The 22,100-nt window shown below is 49.2% G+C and overlaps 1 protein-coding gene across 2 annotated transcripts in view; it reads left to right on the top strand.

The window, feature by feature from the left end:
* Nucleotides 1-22,100, top strand: part of LMF1 (lipase maturation factor 1) — a 126,297-nt gene that overhangs the window by 94,950 nt on the left and 9,247 nt on the right. For both annotated transcript variants that reach the window (XM_026054023.1, XM_026054024.1), the window contains 3 exons: nucleotides 10,711-10,894; nucleotides 13,074-13,227; nucleotides 15,895-16,078. In XM_026054023.1, the coding sequence (XP_025909808.1) occupies nucleotides 10,711-10,894; nucleotides 13,074-13,227; nucleotides 15,895-16,078 (522 nt within the window). The remainder of the gene's footprint in view (nucleotides 1-10,710; nucleotides 10,895-13,073; nucleotides 13,228-15,894; nucleotides 16,079-22,100) is intronic.

Raw genomic sequence — 22,100 nt, 5'->3', positions numbered from 1 at the left:
GCTAAAACCAGCCCCAAAAGCTGCTGCTTTCTGCAGAGGACCAGCAGCCGGGCCGTGGAGGCAGAGGGACCCGTGTCCCGCCGCTCCCGGGGCTCGGGGAGCCGGCGGCACCGCTAATATTTGTCTGCGTCCGCGTCCAGGAGCGCATCTGGCCAGCGGCACAAGCAGCCCCTGTAGCTTCTTCGTTTCTTGACAGTTTTATAACCCAAAATTTGCACCTTATGGAAAGCTACGACAATTGGTGAGGATTTGCCGTGCTGGAATTTTTCCTATGATGCCTCAATATCTGAGTACGTAGCAAAGCTCGGCAGAGAGGGAAAATAAAAACCTGCAGCAAAATGCTCCCAGCCCAACTTGACGAGGCAACTGTTGCCCAGTGCAGCTAGCGCTCTCCAAAAGACACGGCTATATTTAGTATTGTTTTTTTAAAGCTGTAATGCTATTTACTAGGTGTCTAGCTCAAATTTGACACCAGCTTGAAAGGAAGCTCTGAAACTGCTCTTCTTGAGTGTGTTCTTAAATCATTTTTTGGTAAGAAAGTTGCTTTTACTGTTGCAGACTGGGTGCTAATCATTAGCCAAGGCAGAGAAGAGCTCTCCCCTGAGCTCTTCTCTTGTTTTGCTCTGTGAATACCTGAGAATCGGACAAGGTAGCGGAGCGGGAGGACAGCCTGGAGCCAGGACCTCTGTTCGAAGGAGGCTGGAGGAGTCTCTGGCCTGACCCTGTTGCTTTCGTTGCAAGAAGGAGAAGGTATCGGATGCAGAATGATCATCCTGAGCAGGCCTGTATCCGCAGCTTGATGCTATCTTGCAAATCAGAGTGATGTTATTCTGCTGTGCTGACCAGGACCCAGGCTGGGTCCTTTCTAGGAGAAGCAGGGCAAGAAGAAGCTTCTCCAGGACGTGGGGTTCCTGCAGGAGCTGCTCAGAACTAGCCCTGTTTCTACAAACCCTCAAATTCCCGTTGGAAAAACCTTCTTTCCAGGCTGCCCTTGCAGCAGGGAATGCAGACAGGAGGCAAGAGCTGCTGACCCTCCCATGTGCATGGCTTGGGTCTCCTTCCAGCATGATCCCACTGGAGATACCACTGAAGGAGAGCACTACTGCTGGACTTGACCTCTACATTCGCTATGAAAAGCATTTTTAATGAGCAGGATGGAGCTGGTCAGTGAAACGCTTGCGCCATTAATAGATGTAGAAAATTTTTAATATGCTGTTTGCCTTTATTGATGAAATGAGCTAATTGGAGCGAGCACTGCTGTTGCGCTGGGTGAAGAAATCCAGGCGTGTTTTGGAGTAGCCATCTGCTTTGCCGTAACCCTGGTGTCATGTGCAGAATCCTACATCATTTTGCAACCAAGATGTTCGAAGCTCTCCAAAATGCAGCCCTAAAGAGGGTGGGACATCGCAGCCCTTCTGCTGTGCACCAGGATCATCAGAAATGCCCTGAAGGACCAAGATGTGCAGAGTGTGAAACCTGCCTTGAGGTTTGGGTTCACGTCTTCTGCGTCCCGCCCGCTGCTCCTGGCTTCGCAGAAAATTCCATGGTCTCTTTTATGACCATGAGTAATCAGGAACTTGGTTTTACATCCCATTTCAAAGCCCACACAAGGCCCCATAATTACATGCTAATATATTTTTCTCAGGCTGAAATGAGGGCCAGATTCTGATCGCATGCTGGTAGAGACTGAGAAGGCCACTGGCTCCAGACAGTTCTTACTCCTTTCCTCCTGCTCCAGCCCCTCCTGACCGAGACCCTTGTGTGTTGAGTTGGTGCCTCCTTCCCATGGTATGTCTGCAAGGTGCTTTTTGGGGAGCAATCACAACTGTTCCTGACTCCTGCTGGGATGAGCTCCAGAGAAAGCATCATCTACCACCATCTTTCCTTGGGATGCCAAGTCTCTCCCTAGAGAAACTCTGTATCTCGACCTAATATGCTCAATCCTACCTCAGAAATGATTGAGGAGGCCTTGTGTCTCCCAAGCAACTACTTAATATAGCAGGCCTTCCCCTAAAGGCAACTTCTGGGGCAAATGAGAGTAGAACCGAGAAAAAGGTGTCTCCAGAGGGTCCTGCTGCAGGATCCAAGCTCTCTGAGACTCACTGGCCTGTGCTTATTGGCCTTTAGTTGAAGGGAAAAAAAAGTTTTGGAAGATTCCTGCTGCTAAATATGTCTGTGACAGCTTCTCCCTTTAGGATGTAACTTTACCGTCGAGGATGGAAAGATGTTGATAATTCAGAACAGAGTCGCAAAAAATTCCTTCCTTCTGTAAAATTATTCTTTCATTTTATATTGTTCCAGCGCTTACATAAACAGTCCTTCAGCAGCTATTTAGCCTGTAATATATTAATGTGGAACACTGTAGCCTCTAGCGAAAGAGTCAATGGATCAAGCAACACCAAGAGGTATTTTACATAACAAAGCTGCAGAGCAGAATAAATGTGTCAAAGTCCGTAATTCGAGGACATCTCCCTGCTCTGAAGGAGTAGGACAGGAGGAGGCAGCTTGTATTTCAGACCCAAAGCAAGCAACTGATCCTCAATTCACACACAAAGGTTCAGTAATTGAGTTAAATGTATAAAATTTCCTGGAATAGAAATACTGGCTCTGAGTCCTTGTGCTACATGATAAAAAAAAAAAAAAAAGACAGAAAAAGAAACTGAATTTAACCCTTTTAACACTGGACTTTTATCACAGTGCAGATGAGGAGGTGGAATCAAGCTTGGGCCTCCTGCCTAAAAACTGCTGCCACAGATCCTTGACCATAGATCAGCATGGGGACTCTTAGGGGAAGGGAGTTCGGTTGAAAACGGCCAGGAAAAAGGCCAAATTCTTGTAGTCAAGTTAAAATCATCCCCCAGGAGGAAGCCTCTGGACTGCTTCTCATCCGGGAATTGAGAAATAGTCATCTGAGTCTTGTGATACCTACGCTTTGGACAGCCTTGGAGGCAAAGCTGGAGCAGTGAACACCACCCTTTCAATCTCCTTATGTCATTCCCCAATTTTATTTTATTTTATTTTATTTTATTTTATTTTATTTTATTTTATTTTATTTTATTTTATTTTATTTTATTTTATTTTATTTTTTTGGTCCTTTGGGATTTTATTTGCTGCCTGTGTATTTTACACACCTTGAGGACTTCACGTGTTGGGTCAGGCCCTTCCTCAGCATCACGTTTCCCAAGCTGGCCGGCTCGGGGGGCCCGGTGCCACCGTCCTCGCAGGGCTTTCCTGACCACTAAGCGCTGGAGATCAGGTTCAATTCCAAAGTGTGAGGTTTTTGCAAGGTTATATATAATTACTTCTCTTTCACTCTCTTGCTTCTCTTTAAAATAGTTTCCATCGAAAACCTGGAAGTTGTGCTTTATCCGTAGAAATACTCCTTGGTGAAATCCCCTAATCTGTGGGAGCTACGGTAGGTGGTTCATATAACTCCAAATTAGAACGGAGCGAAGACTGAAACATTTATATTGCTTCACATTTCAATCAAGAACAAATGTCATATATAACGGGAATGGAAAGCGTTGGCTTCCCGATTGCTTTAGCACAATTCTGTTTGTAACCTTAGCCCAGGTGCTTAGGCTGAGGATTGCAAACTCCTTACGATGCAATTTGTAATATGTCAGAATCTGACCCGGTTCAGGAATGAGTTTTAGTGAAGATTTTGGTACGATTGTGTTTGAGCCTCATTATTTTGTTCCTCAATGTTTCTATTATGTGTCTGTGAGTTTGGGGGAGCTTCTAGCCATGTAAGTATTTACAAATATTATAAACACACTTCTGAGTTTTAGAGGGTAAATATGGATATATTGATATAGCTTGTGCAGCCACCAATCACAGATGTTTAGGAAAATAAAAATCTCTATTGAGCATATCAATTATTAAATGGTAATTCTAGCATTTTCTCTAGCTGAATCCAAATTCTAGCAATTTTTTTTCTGTCTCCAAATCTATCGTTTATGTATATTTAATCATCTTAGAGTAAATGTGCACAGCATCTGTGCAAGGGACTTTGTTAAAATACCTGTTATCCGGACATCTCATAGTTCATTATTTCCTTATTTCTGTATTCTGATGTGGGTTCTCTCCTGTCATCTTGTGGGCAGGAAATACTCAGCCCTTGACCATGAAACCTTGTTCAGGATATGGAATTTGGGTCATTATGTGGCTTTGCAATGCTCTAGGTGGGCTGGTAGGTGTCCTGCCACCGATCTGGGAAATCTTGAGGCAAGCAGCACCTGTGGGAGAGATCTCAGAGATGGTCTTGACCTTAGCTGTTCTCCTGGCATGTAAAGGATGGAAATAAAGGAGTTTTCTTTCTCTGCCTGAAGCAGAAAAAAAAATCCTTTGATTTGTATATTATGTCTTGATTGTCAGAATTTTATAGGGGGAGAAAACAGGGAGGAAGCAGATGCATATTGAGTGTGTCAGGAATGTCGTGCTCCGGAGCGCCCGCGTGGGTTTGGTGCCGCACGTCCCGCCCTGCTTGAGCCTGGCTCAACCACGCTGGGATTAACTTGCTGGCTTTTCCATGCTGTGAAAGCAAAAGCAGATTGTGTTTAAGGGAAAAAATACAGAAAAGCACATGGGCTGCTTGATGTAGTGGGTATGAAGTTGGAATTCACTCTGCATTCAAAAGCAAACTGAAGTCAAACTGTGCTTCTCTCAAACCTCCCCTTTGCTCCCTTTTCTCCTGGTGCTTCCCACAGCGTTCTGAATTTCTATGGGATTCAAAAAACTATTTTATCTACTGTACTAAACAGAGCAAGTGGACAGAAGTAATTATTTTCCTGTGTATTATTCTGCACTAAATAGCTCTGCAAAACAGAGATTAAATCCTCATGCAAATGCTGAGTTAAGAAGTTAATAAGACGCTAAATTAATAATAGGGGAAAATTAGATGTTCTTGCTGTTGTCATCTAATGGGAATTTTTTGCCCGTGCCTACAATAACTTTTGGGAAAAGCTACATCTATAAGTATTTTTCAAACTGAAACCAGATGGGGGGATGATAGCCTGCTTTCCTTTGTGGGAGGCTGTGTTTTCATGGTACGCAAGTAACTGGAGGTGCATCGAAATCAAATTTGGCTTTTGAGGCTTGTCCTTCCTATCTCTTGCGGGAGGGACCAGCTTCGGATGTTCTGAGTTTCAGCTTGTCCTATGGGCAGGGGCTTCTTGGAACTGGGACTGCAGGTTTTGGAGGAGGAGAGATGACTTTGACCAAAAACCAGCAATTTCTGCCCACTGAGAGAAAGCTGCAGTTCTCTGTAGAGAGACCCAGCCCATGCATGGATGGCACAGGAACACAGGGTGAGGAAGGCTTCCCAAAGCAGCCAGAAGCACTTGTGTGCTTCCAATTCCAGTGGCATGGACGTGCCATTCCCATCCATCGCCCATCCCAGCCCTGGGTCACCCGGCCCCACAGTCCTGGCTGCTCTGCTTGAAGACTGGGGCTGGTTGGGGTCATCTCGGAGCTCACCCTTCTCTGAGGTTGCCACCAGGAACACCAGGGCAAGTAAGTCTCGTGCAGGCATTTCTCCGGGCTGGAGTCCGTGCCGTTGGCTCCGTGGAGCTGCAGAGCAGCGTTGTTGGCATGTGCAGGATGGAAAGGGTTGGGGACCAGACAGTCCCGCTGGACCTGATGGTGCAGCTGCTTTCCCCTGTAGCGCCAGCGAACGCACACGGGCTCCTCAATAACCTTGATAACCTTGGCTCCTTGCTTCCCTCTGTTCCTTCCTAAAGATCCATAAGAAACAGTTTGAAAGGCAGAATTCCTGTGTGGTGACACATAAAGTCATCTGAGGAGCGTTCTTCAGTTTTGGAGCCCCAGCAGCAGGACTTTAGGGAGGGATTTTAGCTGTCCCAGTGAGCTGAGCTGGCCCCAGTGTGTTGCTCCTTGGGGATCTATGGTGGCGAGGTCCGTGTGTGACAGGTACTGGTGTTCTGAAAATGCCCAGATGAGAATTTTCTCTTTTCCCCAAATTTCACTAGCATGGCGTGAGTAGGTGCTTTTTTATTTTGTGAACAAGGAACAAAAAGGAATCATTTTTTCCATTTATTTTTTCCTTTTTTGAAATGATAACTGTGGTCTCATATCTTGGAATGATAAAAGAGGATTTTTGGAGGAGCCATCACTAAGAAGTCACATGTGCCAAGGCTGTTGGAATAATTAATACCAGTAATAAAGCAGAATGACCTCAAGCCCGAGTAGAGGTGAGCTGGAGAAAGCGGAGCTGAGCTGGATCCCTTCAAATCCTGTGAGCCAGAGGGAACCCACCTAGGGCTCCTAAAGAGCTGGCCGTTGAAATCTTGTCAGCCTTAGTGATATCTCTGGGAACCCCGGGAATGTAGATGAAGTCTTGAGAGACTGGAGAAGAGCTAATGAAATACCTGTCCTCTAAAAAGGGAAAAAACGGGGAAACAGGGAGATTATAGGGTCGTTGCTGGAAAAATACTGTAAAAAATGCTCAAGCAGGTCATTTGTAAAAATCTCAAAGAAAAACCAAGGGGACGGCGACGGCCACCGGGCATTTGCCAGGAGCAAGCTGTGTAAAAGCCATCGGCTTTAGTTCATTGACAAAGCACGGCGCATGAATAGAGGAGAAACAATATGTGCTTTTAGTGAGACTTTTGAAACCATTTCACATAAAATCTCATAAACAATCCATGAAAACAGGGCCCATAAAAAGTAGGAAATGGCATCCAAGGGACAAAAGTGGATGGAAGACTCTATTCAGTAGCTATCAGTGGCTGGCTGTCAAGTGGAAGGATTTATGGAGGGTCTTCCGTAGCGTCTCTCTGGTGATATTCAGGGTTTTCAGTCAAATCATGGAATTAGATAATGCGTGTTAAATTAGCAGACCACATGAAGGCACAGGGAATGGGCGGTATATTGGAGCATGTGATGCGAATTCAAAATAATCTTGACAAAGTGTAGGTCCAGCATAAAAGCTAAAACGTTAGGAAAGCATTGTTTGTGTCCAAAGGTCCCTTGGGTCCAAAGGTCCCGGTTGTTGGGGTCCCCATTCCTTGGGTCCGTTGCGCTTGCACAGAGGATTGCAAGGTGCATGAAGGGATCCTGCGTGCCAGCTGTCCTTGGGACAGCCCTGGCTAAAGGCAAATTGCTTCGGGAAAGCCCTGGACTCCAGAACACGCGGAGGACACGGGGAACGGCCCCGGATGTAGAGAATCTGGAGGTGGCTTCACAAGGAGGGTTGAACCAACAGGGCTCGTTGGGTTGAGAAGAGACAGTAGACCGAAGTGGAGAGAACAGCCCGTCTTTGATGCAGTGAGACACGTCCTGGAAATAAATTACAAAGGAGAGTAAATCAGCTCCATTTTCACCTTAATTTGGGCTTTATTTTGCAAATTGCATAATATCCGACTGCTCCGACGCCCCGTGGTGGCCACATCCCTGTGATCTGCCTTAGCCTAGGAGCTCGCAGCCATCCCCGGGCCGCGTTCAGGGGTTTACAGCCCATTGTTGTCGTTCCTGTCGGACAAATATAGAGTCTGCTGCAAAGAATATGAGCTTCTAGTACCTGCTGGATGTTTGTAACAATCTGTGAGTGAAAAAATAAAACCCAGCCAAACAAAGAGGTCTAACCTGTAAAAAAGTTATGGGTGTAGGTGCCCATTTTCTGACAGAGGGGTTTGGTAATGGTGCAGGGGACAGAAATGTAAGGAATAATTGTTTTTGGGCCTAGAACCAGGAAAACTACTTTTCCAAATTAATCCAGTGAGAGCCATGAATCCACAGTATTTCATATCACACTTCATAAAACTCCAGTCATAATCCATAAAAGTGACATTATTAGATTAAAAACCTCAGTTCCTCCTATAAGGAGCTCGCTCATTAGACATGCTGTAGTTTTATAACCTTAAAGTTCCTACCCAATTACCATGATTAATACTGTGCTTTAATAAAAAATTTTTAAAAATCACCGCAGGGGTTGATGCCATCTGTTTGTTATAATTGTGCATTTAAATATTGTCCAGCAGGAGAAAGACGCTCAGTGGGTGCGGAGCGTGACCGAGGGCAGGGTGCGCTGGCCCCGGAGGTGAGACAGGAGATGCAGGTGACATCGGCGGTGTCACCATCGGAGAAGCTCCAGGCTGTGCTTGGTGAAAAGTTTGGTGCTTTTGGTTCTGAAATTGTCTCTCAGTGCAAAATTTGGTGTCTTGGATGACCTCAGGTTGGTTTTGGAGTCTTGGAGATGCCAAATCCCTGGTGTCTCCCCAGCATGGGTGTCTAGTGCGAGGTTGTGCAGAGGGTTTGCGGTCGTTCACCATGAGCTGAACCACGCTGGGAAATGAGCAGCACCCAAAATGCGCCGGGAAATTAGTGTCATCCGGGAGCAGCGAGGACCTTCCCTAAACCAGGAGCCACGCGAAGCCTCCGGAGCTTTCGTGGGAAAGACAAGGATTGAGGTCCAGGCGCAGCCTCAGCCAAGGCGAAGAGCTGCCCGCCTCGCCAAGGGTGCCCTGAGTGCACCCAGAGCGTCGCGGCCACCACGGCCTCGGTGCTGCCCGCACCCGGCGCCGGGGCCACCATGGCCAGGACGCCGCTTGCCAACGTCCCCGCGTTTGATGAACTGTCCGCCCTGCTGCTCATTGACTGCGCCAGGAGCTCCGGGCAGGTTTGTTTCTGCAAAGCTCAGCTCAGCCTGCTGCGTTCGCACCCCTCGCAGTCCCAGGGATGAGCTTAACCCTTCAGGATTTGCTCCTCGGTGCCGGCTCGGCGGTGCCCTTGGCCAGCGGCGACCGTCGGGATCCAGCTGGAATAACTGCAGTTAAAAAAGTGTCAGGTTCGTGATTCCGCCCACAGACCAGAAAACGCCAAACTTGTATTATTTTTGAATCCCCTGATTTTAGAGGCTGGTGGAAATTAGATAGCTTTGCTGCTGACTTCCAGGCAATAAAGAGAGGTGAATCACTACTGAAAAAAAAAAAGTAGTCTAATGGACCACCCAGTCGCTCCTTATAAAGCTGTAAAATGATCCGCTGCAGAAGTGGTAAAGTGGAGAATTATTTTCTTAATATTACTGCAATTGTGCGAGGCAAATCAAATCAAAACAGGATCAGAGTTTGCTAACAAAACAGCTAAGCGAGAAGTGCGTTAATGAATACAGGCCCATTAATATGCATTGAGTGAAAAGCTGGAGCACATATGGGCTGACGGGGCAACTCCAAATGTATTTACTGCTCCGAGTACAGCATGTTATGTTCAAGGACCTAACATGTGTATGTAATTCAGATTTAAATACTTTTTCCCCTCACAATTCTGGGTAATTATCCAACTCAGGATAAGTAAGTAGCTTTTTTTCTTTTTTTCTTTTTACTGAATAGTAGTTAGGACTTTTGTTACTAAATGTAATTAGTCCAATCCCCCTTTTTTAGTATTATTTGACTCTGCTACTTAAGTGTCCTGCAGCATTTTTGAAAATTCTAACTTGCAAATCACTGTATTTAAAAAAAAAAAAAGTGCTAATCTCAGACACTTTTGTTATGCTTTTGACGTTTAATTGTTATTTTTTAACGAGAAAATGCAAGTCCTTTTTAAGTGCGTGCTGGTTGGAAGTCCTCAGACCGGGGTTGCATGGAAGCCCACCTTTTGCTCCACAGAGTCGGGTCCCAACAGAGACCAAACGTAGGAAAATGAGACCTTTGCTAGGGACTAAAAGGTCAGGCTGGAAGAGGGAGGAGACTTCAGGATAAACCAGAGCGAAATTCCGGGGAGTTGCATTTGGGCATGCATTTGGACATAAAAGTTTGTGATGGTGTCATGCTTCCCATGAATTTGTTGTGTTTGACTTGAGCCTGTCCACGTTGGGGCTGCGTTTCCCCTATAGACCTTGGTATCCTTGGGTGCAACTTGGGGTGAGGGACAGTCGTGGTCATCAGTGGTGGCAACTGAGTCCATGGTCAGTCCTCCAGCCTCTTGCCATCGTGTGCAGGGTTTCCAAAGCCGCATCGTGGGCTGGGAGCAGCACGATGGTGAGGATGAGACTGGTTGGAGAGGAAGGCCACCTTCTCCTGCCGTGAGGTGCCGGGCTCACCTGCTTTAGGGCATTCTGTTTCTTCAGAGCTTTAAAGTCTTCTTTGACCCCAGGTGCTAAAAAATGTGGGTAAATCCTTTACAGGAAGATAAAGTTCGGCTGCGAGAATAGAAAAGTGTCTGCTAAAAAAATAATAGACCAAACAAGGTTACAAGTTTGAGCCCAGCTGGAATGGGGGGGAATTCTCCTTAGTTGGCCTCAGGTCTGAAAATAAATGACTTGCTTACATCAGAGCATTATTTTTCAACATGTAATACGTTAAGTCAGCTTTATAACCTCATTTTTTATGGGTAAGATGGTGAGACTTTGTTTCCTTTTTCTTTTTTCTTCCCTTTTTCTTTTGTTTTAATGTGTCCAAGGAACAGCTAGTTAATTAGCAAAACTAGCGCTAAATCCTAAGGAATATGACTAACGGGACAAGAATTCCTATCAGTCTCAAAACTCAAGCAGTCTGAACAGGCATCAGGAAAAGATGTTTTTCCAGGAAAAGAAAAACTTTCCAGGAAAAGAAAAACTGGAAGTTGTGCTTTATCCATATAAATTCTCCTTGGTTTCCTTCCTTGCTTCCCCTTGTTTTGATGGACTCCCCTGTATTGTGTTATGCCAACGTTAAGCACGTGGCAGCGACGCCGAGCTGCTGGTTTCCCCTCCAGGTGCTGCTGATCGTGAGCGGCAACCTGAGCTTCCTCAACTGGCTCACCATGGTGCCCAGCATCGCGTGCTTCGACGACGCCAGCCTGGCCTTCCTCTTCAGCGCCCGGCCGGGCGGTGCCAAGGAGCGGCTGGCGCGGATGCAGGGCAGGCGGGCGGCCGGAGAGCGGCTCCCACCGACGCTCGGTGAGTTGGGGCTGGCAGGAGCCACGCTGCAGACCAGGGCGGTGGGCAGGTGGGTCTGCAAAGCTCTTGTGGTCCTTCTCTGCGCGTCGAAGGGTGTCTGGGTGCTGCGGTGGTGACAGGGCAGCGCAGAAGCGGTGGCTCATTGATCAATATCTGTCACGCTGTTGCCGCTAGAGGGCACGTTGTTAGTTCGGGTGTATTTGTTTTGGAACGGGCAAGGCTCTGTAGCTGCAGTTCTGACATCTTTGCTCATGAGAGTTAGCATTCATTGCGCTCACTTCAGTGAGGGTCAAGCTCCAAGCCTAAGTAAGCAATGTGGAGCTGCATGATTTATCTAGCAACTTTTTAGAAAATATTTTGACTATTTAAAAGTCAGGAATGAGACACCCAGTGTGGCTCGGGGCAAGGATTTCGTGTTTGCTTGGGCTGAGCCCTCTGCCTTCCCCTGGGACGTGGTCGTGCTCCAGCCACAGGCACAATGCTTCCCAGCTTGAAGAGAGAGCTGGACAGGAGGCCAGGCTTGCAGAAAGAACAAAATTGATGGTCTGCCGTGGTTCCAATAATGCATTTACTGACTGGAAAGGAGACTCGGCTCCTGGTCTTGCTCCGCTCAGCAGCTGCTTGGGGAGGCAAGAGGAGCGGCCGTGTCGGGCCCCCGTGGCCACTGTATTGCACAGCTTGGGATAAGATGACCTCACATATTCATATTATAACGTGGAAAAGCAAAGACGGGGGTCTATTTTAAGGTAGGAGAAGGGGTTGTTGTGGCTCATGTCCCCCTCTGAAGTGATTCTCGCAAGCCGCCCTGTTCGCAAAGACTGCCTGCGCAAGCAACAGCATCGCTCTGGTTTCCTAGGGCTGCAGAACAGATGTGCAGTTGTATTTTTATAAACCACGTTTAAGCAGCAAATTGACTATAATGTCAACAGCAATTACAGATGCTGATTTTTAAATATACTAAACATCTGTCAGAATAGTGAAAAACATCAACAAGATGCACATCTATATCTTGTCCTTTCTCATCTACCAAGAAACGCAGTTTCCCAACCAGAAGTGTTAATTCCTTGCAAGAGCAAGGCTACTGCAATACCGTTAAACTTTCGATGTGTCCCATCGTACATATTTTGCTGAAAGGCAAAATCTTTAGCAGCTTTTCAGTTCTGGTGCCTCTCCGAAGGGGAGAGGTCCTTCCTGTTGGTGCTGGGGGCTTCATCCTGATCCTGTTGACTTGATCCTCTTAGTCCCTGGACTGAGAAGGTGCTGACAGTTCATGGGCCGGATCTCTTGAATCCTGAGCTTAAGGTCATGGATACTGGAGGAGTTACAAGATGAACACCCCGTGTACGGTCCGAAGTGGCCTCTGGAGCTACTCATGCTGCCTGTGCTGTGCAGGACTTTGTGTCCAAAGCTGCTCTTGGTTAGAAGGTCCAGCCCGTCTCAGTGACCCCCAAGGCCCTGCCTAGATCCTGGTCGCAGGGGGCGAGGAGCCGCGTCGCAGCGAGCTCCCGTCCAAGCCAAATGATGCTCCAGCAGTGTCCTCAGACTAAACAATTATTAATAGCTTCTGAGAGGGGTTCAAATAAACATCCCTCTCCTGCAGAGATAAGGGGAAGGCTCCATGCAATTGCTTTGAATCTGATCCTTTGGCTGTTAATGTTAAACAAATGAAAAGCGGGCATAAGCACAAGAACTCTTTGGAGGTCGCTTGTGCTTGTTTGTTCCGTTGCAGTTGGACTCTCTTTGGATTGCAAGGGCACCTGAGCGCAGCACAGCCCTGGCCGGCCCGGAGAGGCCCCTTCCTGCAGCTCTGCAACGGGAAGGACAGCGATAGGAAGGGAGGTTGGCCGGGGGAGATGGAGATCTGAAGGGAATGAGGGAGGCAGGAATCTGCAGGAAAGCAGAGGTGGCCACGGAGCTGTGGTGGCCACAGTTATATTTTAGACATTCTTCTTCTTAGACCTTTCTCGGGCTGTTTGGAGAAGGGCAGATCTCTCGAGCGATAGCGTGTGGCCCCTTGGCCAGGTCTCTCTGGTTGCATGGGGTGGTGGTCGGCCCAGGCTGACGTGGGAGCTGAGAGGAAGGGCCCAGGGAGGCAGGTGAAGGCCGGGCCGTGTGGAGGCAGGAGCTGCTGCCGGTGGGGAAACCGCTTCCCTCTGCTCTGCTTTTGTGTCCCAAACAGGCTGCTACATCCGCAGGGTGGTGAACATCTCCTTCGGGCTCCTCATCGCGTACCTCAGCGTCCCCGTCGTCCTCAACCTGCTCAACTCCAGACAAGTCATGAACACGTCCTTCAACCCTCTCCGAATAGTGAACACCTACGGAGCTTTCGGAAGGTACGCTCATTCCAAGGGCACATCATGCAGCTCAGCCTGTCCCCCAGCAGCTCCAACTGCAGGCAGAGAGCCAGCCTTTAAGCCTGAAATGAGACAGAAATCCTTCCAGATTAGGTAGACTTGGAATAGACTTGGGGTGACTTGGAATAAACTTGGGGTAGGCTTGGGCTGGACTCAGCAGGTAGACTTGTTTGTGAGGAGAGGGGAAGAAAAGAGCAGGTGTCTTTCATACTGAACTAGAAATTGTTTTCCTCGGGGTGTTTTTAATTAGCTTGTTATATTGATGTAGCAAACAGAGCAGCAGGATGGAAATAGCCATGGACGAGTTCACCTAGAGGATGGTCTTCACCATCGCCAGCAGCCTTTATTTAAGGGAACTTCTCTTCCCATGTGCACACTTGTTCTCCCTCATGTAAATATTCGTGTAAGCCGTTGGGTAGCAGGGTTAAGGCCAACAAAAGAAGTGTTTTTTCCAACCAATGACCTGGAGAATTCATCACCACAGGAAATTGTGGAGACTGGAGTGTAAATGGGTCCCAAGGAGAACAAGAGAGGTTCAGAGGGCAGGCGGGTGGGCAGCCTGACTGCTTCCTTCAGCTCAGGAAGCCCCATTCAGGGCAGGAAGGAGGGCACTGAGCAAGGGGAAGCATCTAGGTCTGGATTTGGAAGCACCTGAGGATGAGCTTTCTGGAGGAGGGTTTCTGGGCTTAGATGAGCCCCAGGTCTGACCCAGGGTGACTCTTCTTGTGTACTGTCCCTCTCGTGCTCTTCCTGACCAAGACACCTGGGAACAGTGTTTTCTTTCCACAGAGCAGGGGTGGAGAGGTCTCTGCATGCCTCGTGCAGGGTTTTGCTGCTGCTGGTGGTGGTGGTGATGCTGCAGAGCCAGTGGGCAGTGAGGCCACATTGCGCCCATGAGTTGCTCTCTGAAAGACAACCCCTGTCCTGAAAAGCTGAGAGAGGCCAAGGGAAAGACAGAGGAGGGAAACCACAGCAGAACGAGCGAAACAGAGATTTACAGCCCCCCGTTTAATCCCAGTGTCAGCAGATACCACCAAGATACCCCTGATCCTTGCCCGGTGTGTTGCTCTTGGAGTGGCATCTGTCAAGAACCAGCCCGGAGGGACTGGACCCTGCCGAAATCAGGGAACGAGGGGCCTTTGGCAGAGAACGTGCTCCACACCCAGCAACGGCGCTGGGCTTCCCTCCATGTCCTCTGGCTTTGGTCACCCCACGACCTGGCCGTGGTGACCACGAGGTGTCCCCCAGAGGCTGGAGCCAGGAGGTGGCCCAGGCTCCTCGGGACTCTGGACGTGGCCCCGGGCAGGGGGGCGTTGCTGGAATTAAATAGGTTTTATGGGAGGAGGAGGAGGTTGGCTGATGAAAGCCCTAGCGGAGCAGCCGGCCAAAGGGGAGGAGCGTCTCTCTCTGGAGATGCACAGCACACCTAGGTCCATCAAAGCCATTCGCCCTGTATTTCAAATAGCAAATACGTTTTGTGAAAGGGAAAACTTTGTGAAAACATGATTAAAAGTACCAGCGCTAAAACAGTGCGAAACAGCGAAGTTGCTCCTTTTTTTTTCAGAGAAGGAAAAATAACCCTTGAACCTCTCTGAACGCTGCAGTGGTGAAGCTACGGGAGACTGTTTTCTTTGGGTTGTTGTTCTTCGTTTTCTTCTTCTGTCTATGGTTTCTGTTTCAACAGTTAGCAGAACCTAAAGAGCATGTGATGAAATGCTGCTGTAATATGTTTGTAATTCCAGCCTATGTAAACCAATAAAAAGAGGATTGCAGCTTATAATGAATATACGATTATGTGAAACTTGACATATTTTGAATCACACAGTAGGAACATACTTTTATTAGTAATTTGCTGTCCCTGATTTACAGTGTGTTTCTAACCGTTGGGCAGCTAGCCATGGCTCATAACTCAGCCCCGCATATAACTTGGAACTTGGCTGGAGGATCCAGGAATCTATTAAACGTAGGTAACAATTATAAGCTGAGACACAGAGCATTTGTCCAGTGGAAAGCGTCTGTCACGGGAAGTCGTTGGGGCTTCACACTCCAAACTTTAAGCTTCTTGGGTTGAAGGATGAAGGAGTGATATAATAATAAAATTAAAGATGTGTGTGGAGCTGAGCAATTTTGACAGGCGGAGTTGTGTTGTTGGTATATTTATAATGGAAAGCAGCTCTCCAGTGTAGAGGAGCAACCTCGATGGTCTTGTTTTCACCTGAGCTTTCAGTGGCCCACAGCGTTTGTGCTCTCTGCTGCTCACCTTGCTGAGCAGAAAGCAGCACATCAAGCAGCAAAGGGAAAATGTGTGGTTTTTCTTTGGAAACTTGTCTTTGGAAACTTGGGACAGGTTGGCCCATCTATTCCAGATGCTCATGCGGGACTTGGCAGACCCATCGTGTTCTCTCGGTACCTTGGGCAAGGTCAGGCTCTGCTCTGGAAGGACAGTCAGACTTCTGAGACCCACAGATTTCTGTAGGAAGCATCTTCCTGGCCTCAGGCTCCCTGGGGAACGGCAGTAGTGCCGAGCCGCTCTGTCAGGCTGCCCAGCAGGATCAAACCCTCCCGAGGTAGTTGCCTTGTTGACTCTAAGCGGGTGGCATTTTTCACCACTTGAGAAAAATAAGGTTATTGTGCTGTGTCCTGCAGCATCACCAAGGAGAGGACAGAGGTCATCATCCAGGGAACATCCAGCGAGGATCCCAAGGACCCTGCTGCGGTCTGGGAGGAGTACGACTTCAAATGCAAGCCCGGGGACGTGAGGAGGAGGCCGTGCTTCATCAGCCCCTACCACTATCGCCTCGACTGGCTCATGTGGTTTGCTGCTTTCCAGGTACGTGTCTGCGGGTGCCCCAGACGCCTGCGCCACCTGCACCAGGAAAAACACCAACTCCAGGGAATTTGCAGTGTGCCTGGCGAGGGTGGGAGGATATTTTAAGCTCTGTCTAAGTTTGTTAGGTCAGAACAAACAAACAAACAAAATGACGCAGACGGACACATGTACCCCCCCGAGTCCTGCAGGTTTGCCCAGTTTTCCAGCAAATCGGGCAATTTGAATGACACTTTGTTAAATTGCCCAGTAGCTGCTCTGGGGCTGGGGGAGACGTTTGTGCAGCCAAGGGCTCCTGCACCCCTGAGCGCCTCCAGCGAGGCCGGAGGTCCTGCGGGATGGTGCAGGGTCGGTCCCTCCAAGGGATTTCCACAGGTGAGAGCAGCAAGCAGCTGCTCTAAATTAGAAAAGAGAGGAGAGGGGATGCTTGCACAGTGAATTCTTTGATATTGCACATTTGCTGCACGCTCTCATTTGTGTGAGCAGGAGGGTTTCTTGTGGATTTTATAAAGCAGCAGTTGCACGAGGCAAAGCCCCGGGTGAACCTGCCGGTGTTTCCCCTCGCTCCTGCTCGTGCTTCTGCTCTCCCCTGCCCCAAACCGCCCCGTTTTCTTTCCTTGGGGAATTTTCATTTAGGCGCCTTCTAGATTCCTCGCTGATGACATAACCACCTCTCCCTGGCTTTTATATTCACCCCTCCAGTTTTGGGGCGCTGGAGTTTCATTTAATGTGCATTCGGAATGCCTTTCCAGAGCGCTCCGGCACTGGCCACGCTCCCGGCCCGCCCGGAGGAGGCTGCGGAGCGGAGAAGCGGATCCGAGATGAGAGAAAGGCCGCCTGATTGCAGGGCAGGAGTATCCCCGAGGTCCTGAAATACAAAGTGCTCTCAGGTTTAAAAACAAGCGAGGACAGGGCATCAATACTTGTGCAGCAGCAGAGGGAAGTGCTGGCGGGGCTGGTGCTGAGAGACGCCCTTAGGCACCGGCAGGATCTTTCAGCGGACACAGCCCCTGTGCTGAGTGACGGTGATGTATGAGAGCCGCCTGGCAAGGAGGAGGAGGAGGAGGAGGAGGAAGCAGCACAGCCCCCTTCGCATCTCTCTTCCTTTCCTTTATTTTCTCTTAATTTACCACAAAGTTCCCCCAAGTGTTTCTATCCGCCTGTGCACATGTGTGTTGGAAGGCATGCATGCAAACACTGTCGTTAATTAGCGTGTTAATTAGCTTGTTTTAATTCCTGTTGGGCAAAGCGGGAGGTTGCTGCACACCTGGCGCCCACGGGGCTGTTCCACTAGCACCAAACTGGGGTGATTGCTGCAAACAAAAGCGGTGCAGGCAACACGCGCACAGCAGCAGACACTTGCAGCCACGGCTGTTTAAATTTAAGCGTGTAAATATGTACCTAAGCGTGGAAGGAAATCTCGGAGCGAGTAGCTGAGTGTTTGTTTGAGAGTCTGGAGCTGTATATTTAGCACAGGTTGTCACACCTGATGTTTGGAGAGGCGGCTGTGCCGCGGCCCGGCCCCGGCGTTTGAAGCCCGCAGTTGTTCACATGCTGCTTAAATCTGAACCGCGCATAGGAAATAGCTGCAGAAGGGATGAGAGACCAGAAATGTAAACTCCAGGAAAAGTTAAGTTTTGCAGAGCCCACACTGTAATTTATGGAGCACATTAATCAGCTGCTTCTGCCTCTGGATTACATTTAATCTGTCTTCAGTTCTGGCTGTTCTTCTCCGCTGGAGAAAGCTTGGGACAAGAAACGCTTGCCATGTCCGGAGAAGGCATCGAGCGTCCCTCTGTGCTGCTCGGGACAGGTTCCTCTTTCCATCTCTCTGCTTGACGTCCGGCACTGTCCTCGCTCCGGCTTTCCCGAGGACTTTTCCCTCCGGCGGGACTCACAGCAGGATGGACACGGTGAAGAGATGGATCGGGCTGGACCACGCACCAGGTCACACTGGAGGATTCGCCAGGACGCTCCACCCCGACGTCCTGCTCATTGGTGACTGCTTCTCTCTTCTTGCTCTGCAACATGGTGTGACATTATATTCCAGAAAACCATTTGTATCCTGTTAACTCCATTATCTAAACATCCCTGTTCATTTGTTTCCTAAATCCCCTCTTTGTCTTATGCATCTCGACATCCCGTGGGTGCTGTAGCTCCCAATTAACGTCCTTCGTTTAGCCCTGGCAGGGACGTACCCAGTCCCGAAAGACGCCTGTGTTGCTTCTTCCTGTGCAAACGCCAGAGCAGAGCTCGGCACGCAGGGTGCGTGGTGTCACCCTCCCGGCACAACCCGTCCAGCACCACGTTCAAGGAAAATACTGGTTGTTCAGAAAGAGAAAATAAAGGACCTATGGGCAGAGGAAAAGTCCAGAAACACAGTGATGGATTGCACAAATCTGCATGGGTTGATCCGGAAAAGAAAAGGGACAGACAGGCATTAAAACCAGTCGGGAAATGGGAGGACCCCCTGCGAAGTGGAAAGCAACAGAGCTCTCCATCTCTGTGTGGAGAAGGAAGGCAAACATGAGCTAAATGTTGGGATACGGTTCAATCTCAGGGAAATTCAGGTGGATTATTAGGAACAGCTTTCTAGCAGGAGATGATTTAATGACAGCCTCGGTTGCGTGGACACTGCTCTGCTCCTCCTGGGGGCTTTCTTGCCCAGGGCACCTTCCTGAGCTATGGCAAAGCCACCCTGTTCTGGCAGAATTTGGTGACAAATCATTAAACCTCCGTGTCTCCTCCAGCACGGAGCTGTGTTGTGCCGCGGCACGAGGGGTTTCATGGTGGGGCTTCTCTCAGGCTGTGGTGGATTCAGTATCGTTAGTAAAAAACAGCCAGAAAACAAGATCCTGCTCATAGTTTTTGTGCTTTTAAGTTGGTCGCTTTTCCTGGTGCTTGGATGTCTTGGACTTTGCGAAAGCTGGTTGTTTATAGTATAAAATATTTGCTCTTCACCATTGGACAGCAGTGGAAAGTCTTCACTATTCCGTATAAAGCAAAATCAAAGGGAAGGCTTTCTCCCTTCTTGTTATGGCATGAAGGTTATTTATTCTGTTCAGGTTGTGTAAGCTCCCCGTAGCAGGGGCTGCGTGCTTGGCCGGTGCAGCAGAGCGCATTCGGTGCGTGCTGAACAAAAGTAGTCGAAAAATAACAAAGCTATTGCCATCTTGATATTGATTCTTAAAGCCCAGTGTCCTGTTGCCTTATTCTTTGAAACTTTCCCAAAAAGTCTCCGACGGCTGGGCTGACCTGCGGCCCGAGGTTTGTGTCTGAAATTCAGGTCACTTCTTTTTTGCAAGAAGCAAACTAGGAGTTCTGCTCCTGCTTCTCCTTAGTAAGCTGGACCTAATGATGCCACGCAGGGAAATGCCTGGTATGTTTAGGCTGGAGGAGGGCACCGCTGGGTCCAGCAGCAAAGCCAGTACCAGGGTCTACATCTTCCTCCTCCAAGCGTCTCCATTGCCTCGTATGAGTCTGTCCGTCTCCAAGGACCTTCTGTGCATCCCTGCACCAAGGAGATGTCCTGCCTTCAGCAAGGGACCTGCCCGAGGCCAGATGGACCCGGGCTCTGTCATGGAGGGGCTCTGTAAGCGTTGGCAAACCAACCGAACCGCAGCCCTTGCGATACAGTGAGAAGAAATATGCTTTCCAGATGTGCTGCATGAGCTCGTAGATAAAATGCAGCCGACTTCTGAAGAGAAATCCGAGCGGCAGAATTGATGCTTTAAGGAGCCCCTCTCTGGGGCGAAGCGGGGACAGGAGATCTCACGTTATCGGAGCAAAAAGCAACCCCATTTAGAGGGAAGGCAGATTAGGGTTTTTGTGGAATATTTTACTCCAAGCAGAGCTGCTCGCAGCTGAGGAGCCGCGTGGCGGCGGGCGGAGGACGGGGTGTGTGTAACGTCGTAAAGCCCCAACCTCCCGAGCACAGCACTAGCCACACTCTTTAACATTTCCTTTCTCTCCCCTTCCAAAAACACAGGCCTCCGTTCACTTCCATTTTCCATTGCAGCATTCGTGCGTTTTGGTCCCCGTTCAGAATGTAAGAATTCTCCCTTTTTTCCCCTGTAAGTCTGATTAGTTGCCTCCTGGTGAATGTGAAAACCTTTCTAACCCTCAAGCTGCGCCCGTGAAAACTGCATCACGGCTTGCGTACCCCTAAGAGCAATATTGCAATGGGAGTGCCCAGAAACCCAAGCTAGACTCCGGACCTGACCCGCTCAGTACTGCAGAATCGTGGAGCCAGACCCTGTCTGTGCCGGGACGGTTATTGTGTGCGGGGTTCTTGTCTGTCCCTGGCTGGACTCCGCTCTGCAGCAAAGGGACTGTTATTTCCGAATGGAGAGGTGGTGCAGGAGCTCTGCCAGGTGAGTGTTTCCCCATGGAGACGGTGCCCCAAGTCACGCTGCTCCTTTCTCAGCCACTTTATAATCAGGGAGGCAAATGGGGGGCTTTTAGTGAGGCTGGAGCAGTTGCCCCCCTGGAAGCTCCATACATTGAATCAGGCCTGCTGAGAAATGGTTTGTCCCTTTGGGAAACTACTGTAAAGAAAGGGACGTGGTTATTGGGGATAATTAGGAGTGAGAGACCCTGACACAACCGCTGACCTCCCTTGGTTAAGTCCATCAGTGGCAGAGATGGCAGTGGTCTCCGAGATGCAATATTTGAAAAGCAAGGTGTCCTCAGCTGTGCTCTCGTCGCTGTGTGACGTGGTTTAGTTCTGCAGCTGGTATCTCAAGTTCCTCACACAGTGACCCCTGAAGACAGCCAGCTACAGAAGGGCACACTGGTGTAAAAGAAATGGGAGTATTTTAGATAAAAACACCCAGGATGCTGGAGTCCCTGCTTTGCACCCAAAGTGGGGAGGCTGGGATGCAAAAAAAATATGCCCCTTAGGACATTGCACTGGAAACATGAACCTCCCCGGCCCCTCTGTCATCCCAGGGTACACACAGAACCCGAGGTGGAAACTTGCAGGGCTCCCAACCATGCAAAATAATAATGCCGGGCTCCCGGGCCAAGTTTCCAGCTGTTTCCACATGTGTATCTCATACTTACCTCCTCCCGCGCGCCTGTGCCAGGACCGCGATTCAATAAAATGCCACACTAATCCACAGTCCTTTTTCATTAAATGACCAATTAAAGCTGGAGGAAAAGGGCTCTTATTATTATTATTTCAGTTGGGAACATGTTCCCTGTAGTGCCGTGTGGGTTTATATATATATTTTTTGCAATGATTATATTCTCCTCTGCTCCGTTATCTCTGTAGAGCTGCCTTGCCACTGCATTCATTCTGCCCCCAGCTCCTTGCTGTCGCTTAGCCTCCATGACAAGTTGCTTTTGAATCCTGAAAAGCTTTTAAACACCTCCGAGTACGAGTGAATGCATTCGTGGGGCCGGTGCTGTGTTTATGCGCTGATTAAGGTTGCAAATGGGAAGGTCAGAGAGCAGAAATAGTTAAGGAGTCGGGCAGGAGGATTGCTTTGTGGGCCCAGGGTTAGCCCTGTGGTCCGCAGTGATGCTCAGCTCCTGGTGCTGGTCCATGCGGAAGCAGAGGGAAGGAGCCTTCCTCACCCGGAGAGCCAGGGGCTCTGGATACAGCGAGACCCTGAGCCCCGTGACAGCCTGAAGCTCTCAGTGTCTTAACGCTAGTTCTGGCCTAATTAGAGAGGTCTTGAGTGCTGGTACCAGCTGGGAAGTTGTGTCTCTGTGGAGTCTGTGGATACAAGAAGGCTTCTGCTCTGCAACTGCGGTATCGTTGCTTTGGGAAGCTCGGCTTGGGCCTCCGCTGACTCGCACGCATGTTTTGGTTGGGTTGGGGATGGAGTTTGCGTTTGGGTTCATTGCTTGCTTCCTTGTTTTAAAATCAAACAAAAGTCCTCCAAGCAAAGGAGGGCGTCGCGCCCACGTGCGTGTCCCTCGCCCAAGAAGTCCCAGCCTGTGCCCATGTCCTGCTGGGCACAGTGAGACCAGAGGAGGGTCAGCCCGTGCTGCCTGCCCTTGAAGGAGGCCTATGGGG

The sequence above is a fragment of the Nothoprocta perdicaria genome, unplaced genomic scaffold (genome assembly GCF_003342845.1).
Source record: "Nothoprocta perdicaria isolate Ctin4 unplaced genomic scaffold, notPer1 scaffold_12, whole genome shotgun sequence".
NCBI classification, from domain to species: Eukaryota; Metazoa; Chordata; class Aves; order Tinamiformes; family Tinamidae; genus Nothoprocta; species Nothoprocta perdicaria.
Note: the sequence above shows the minus strand (reverse complement) of the source record. Positions and strands in the feature narration are given on the sequence as shown.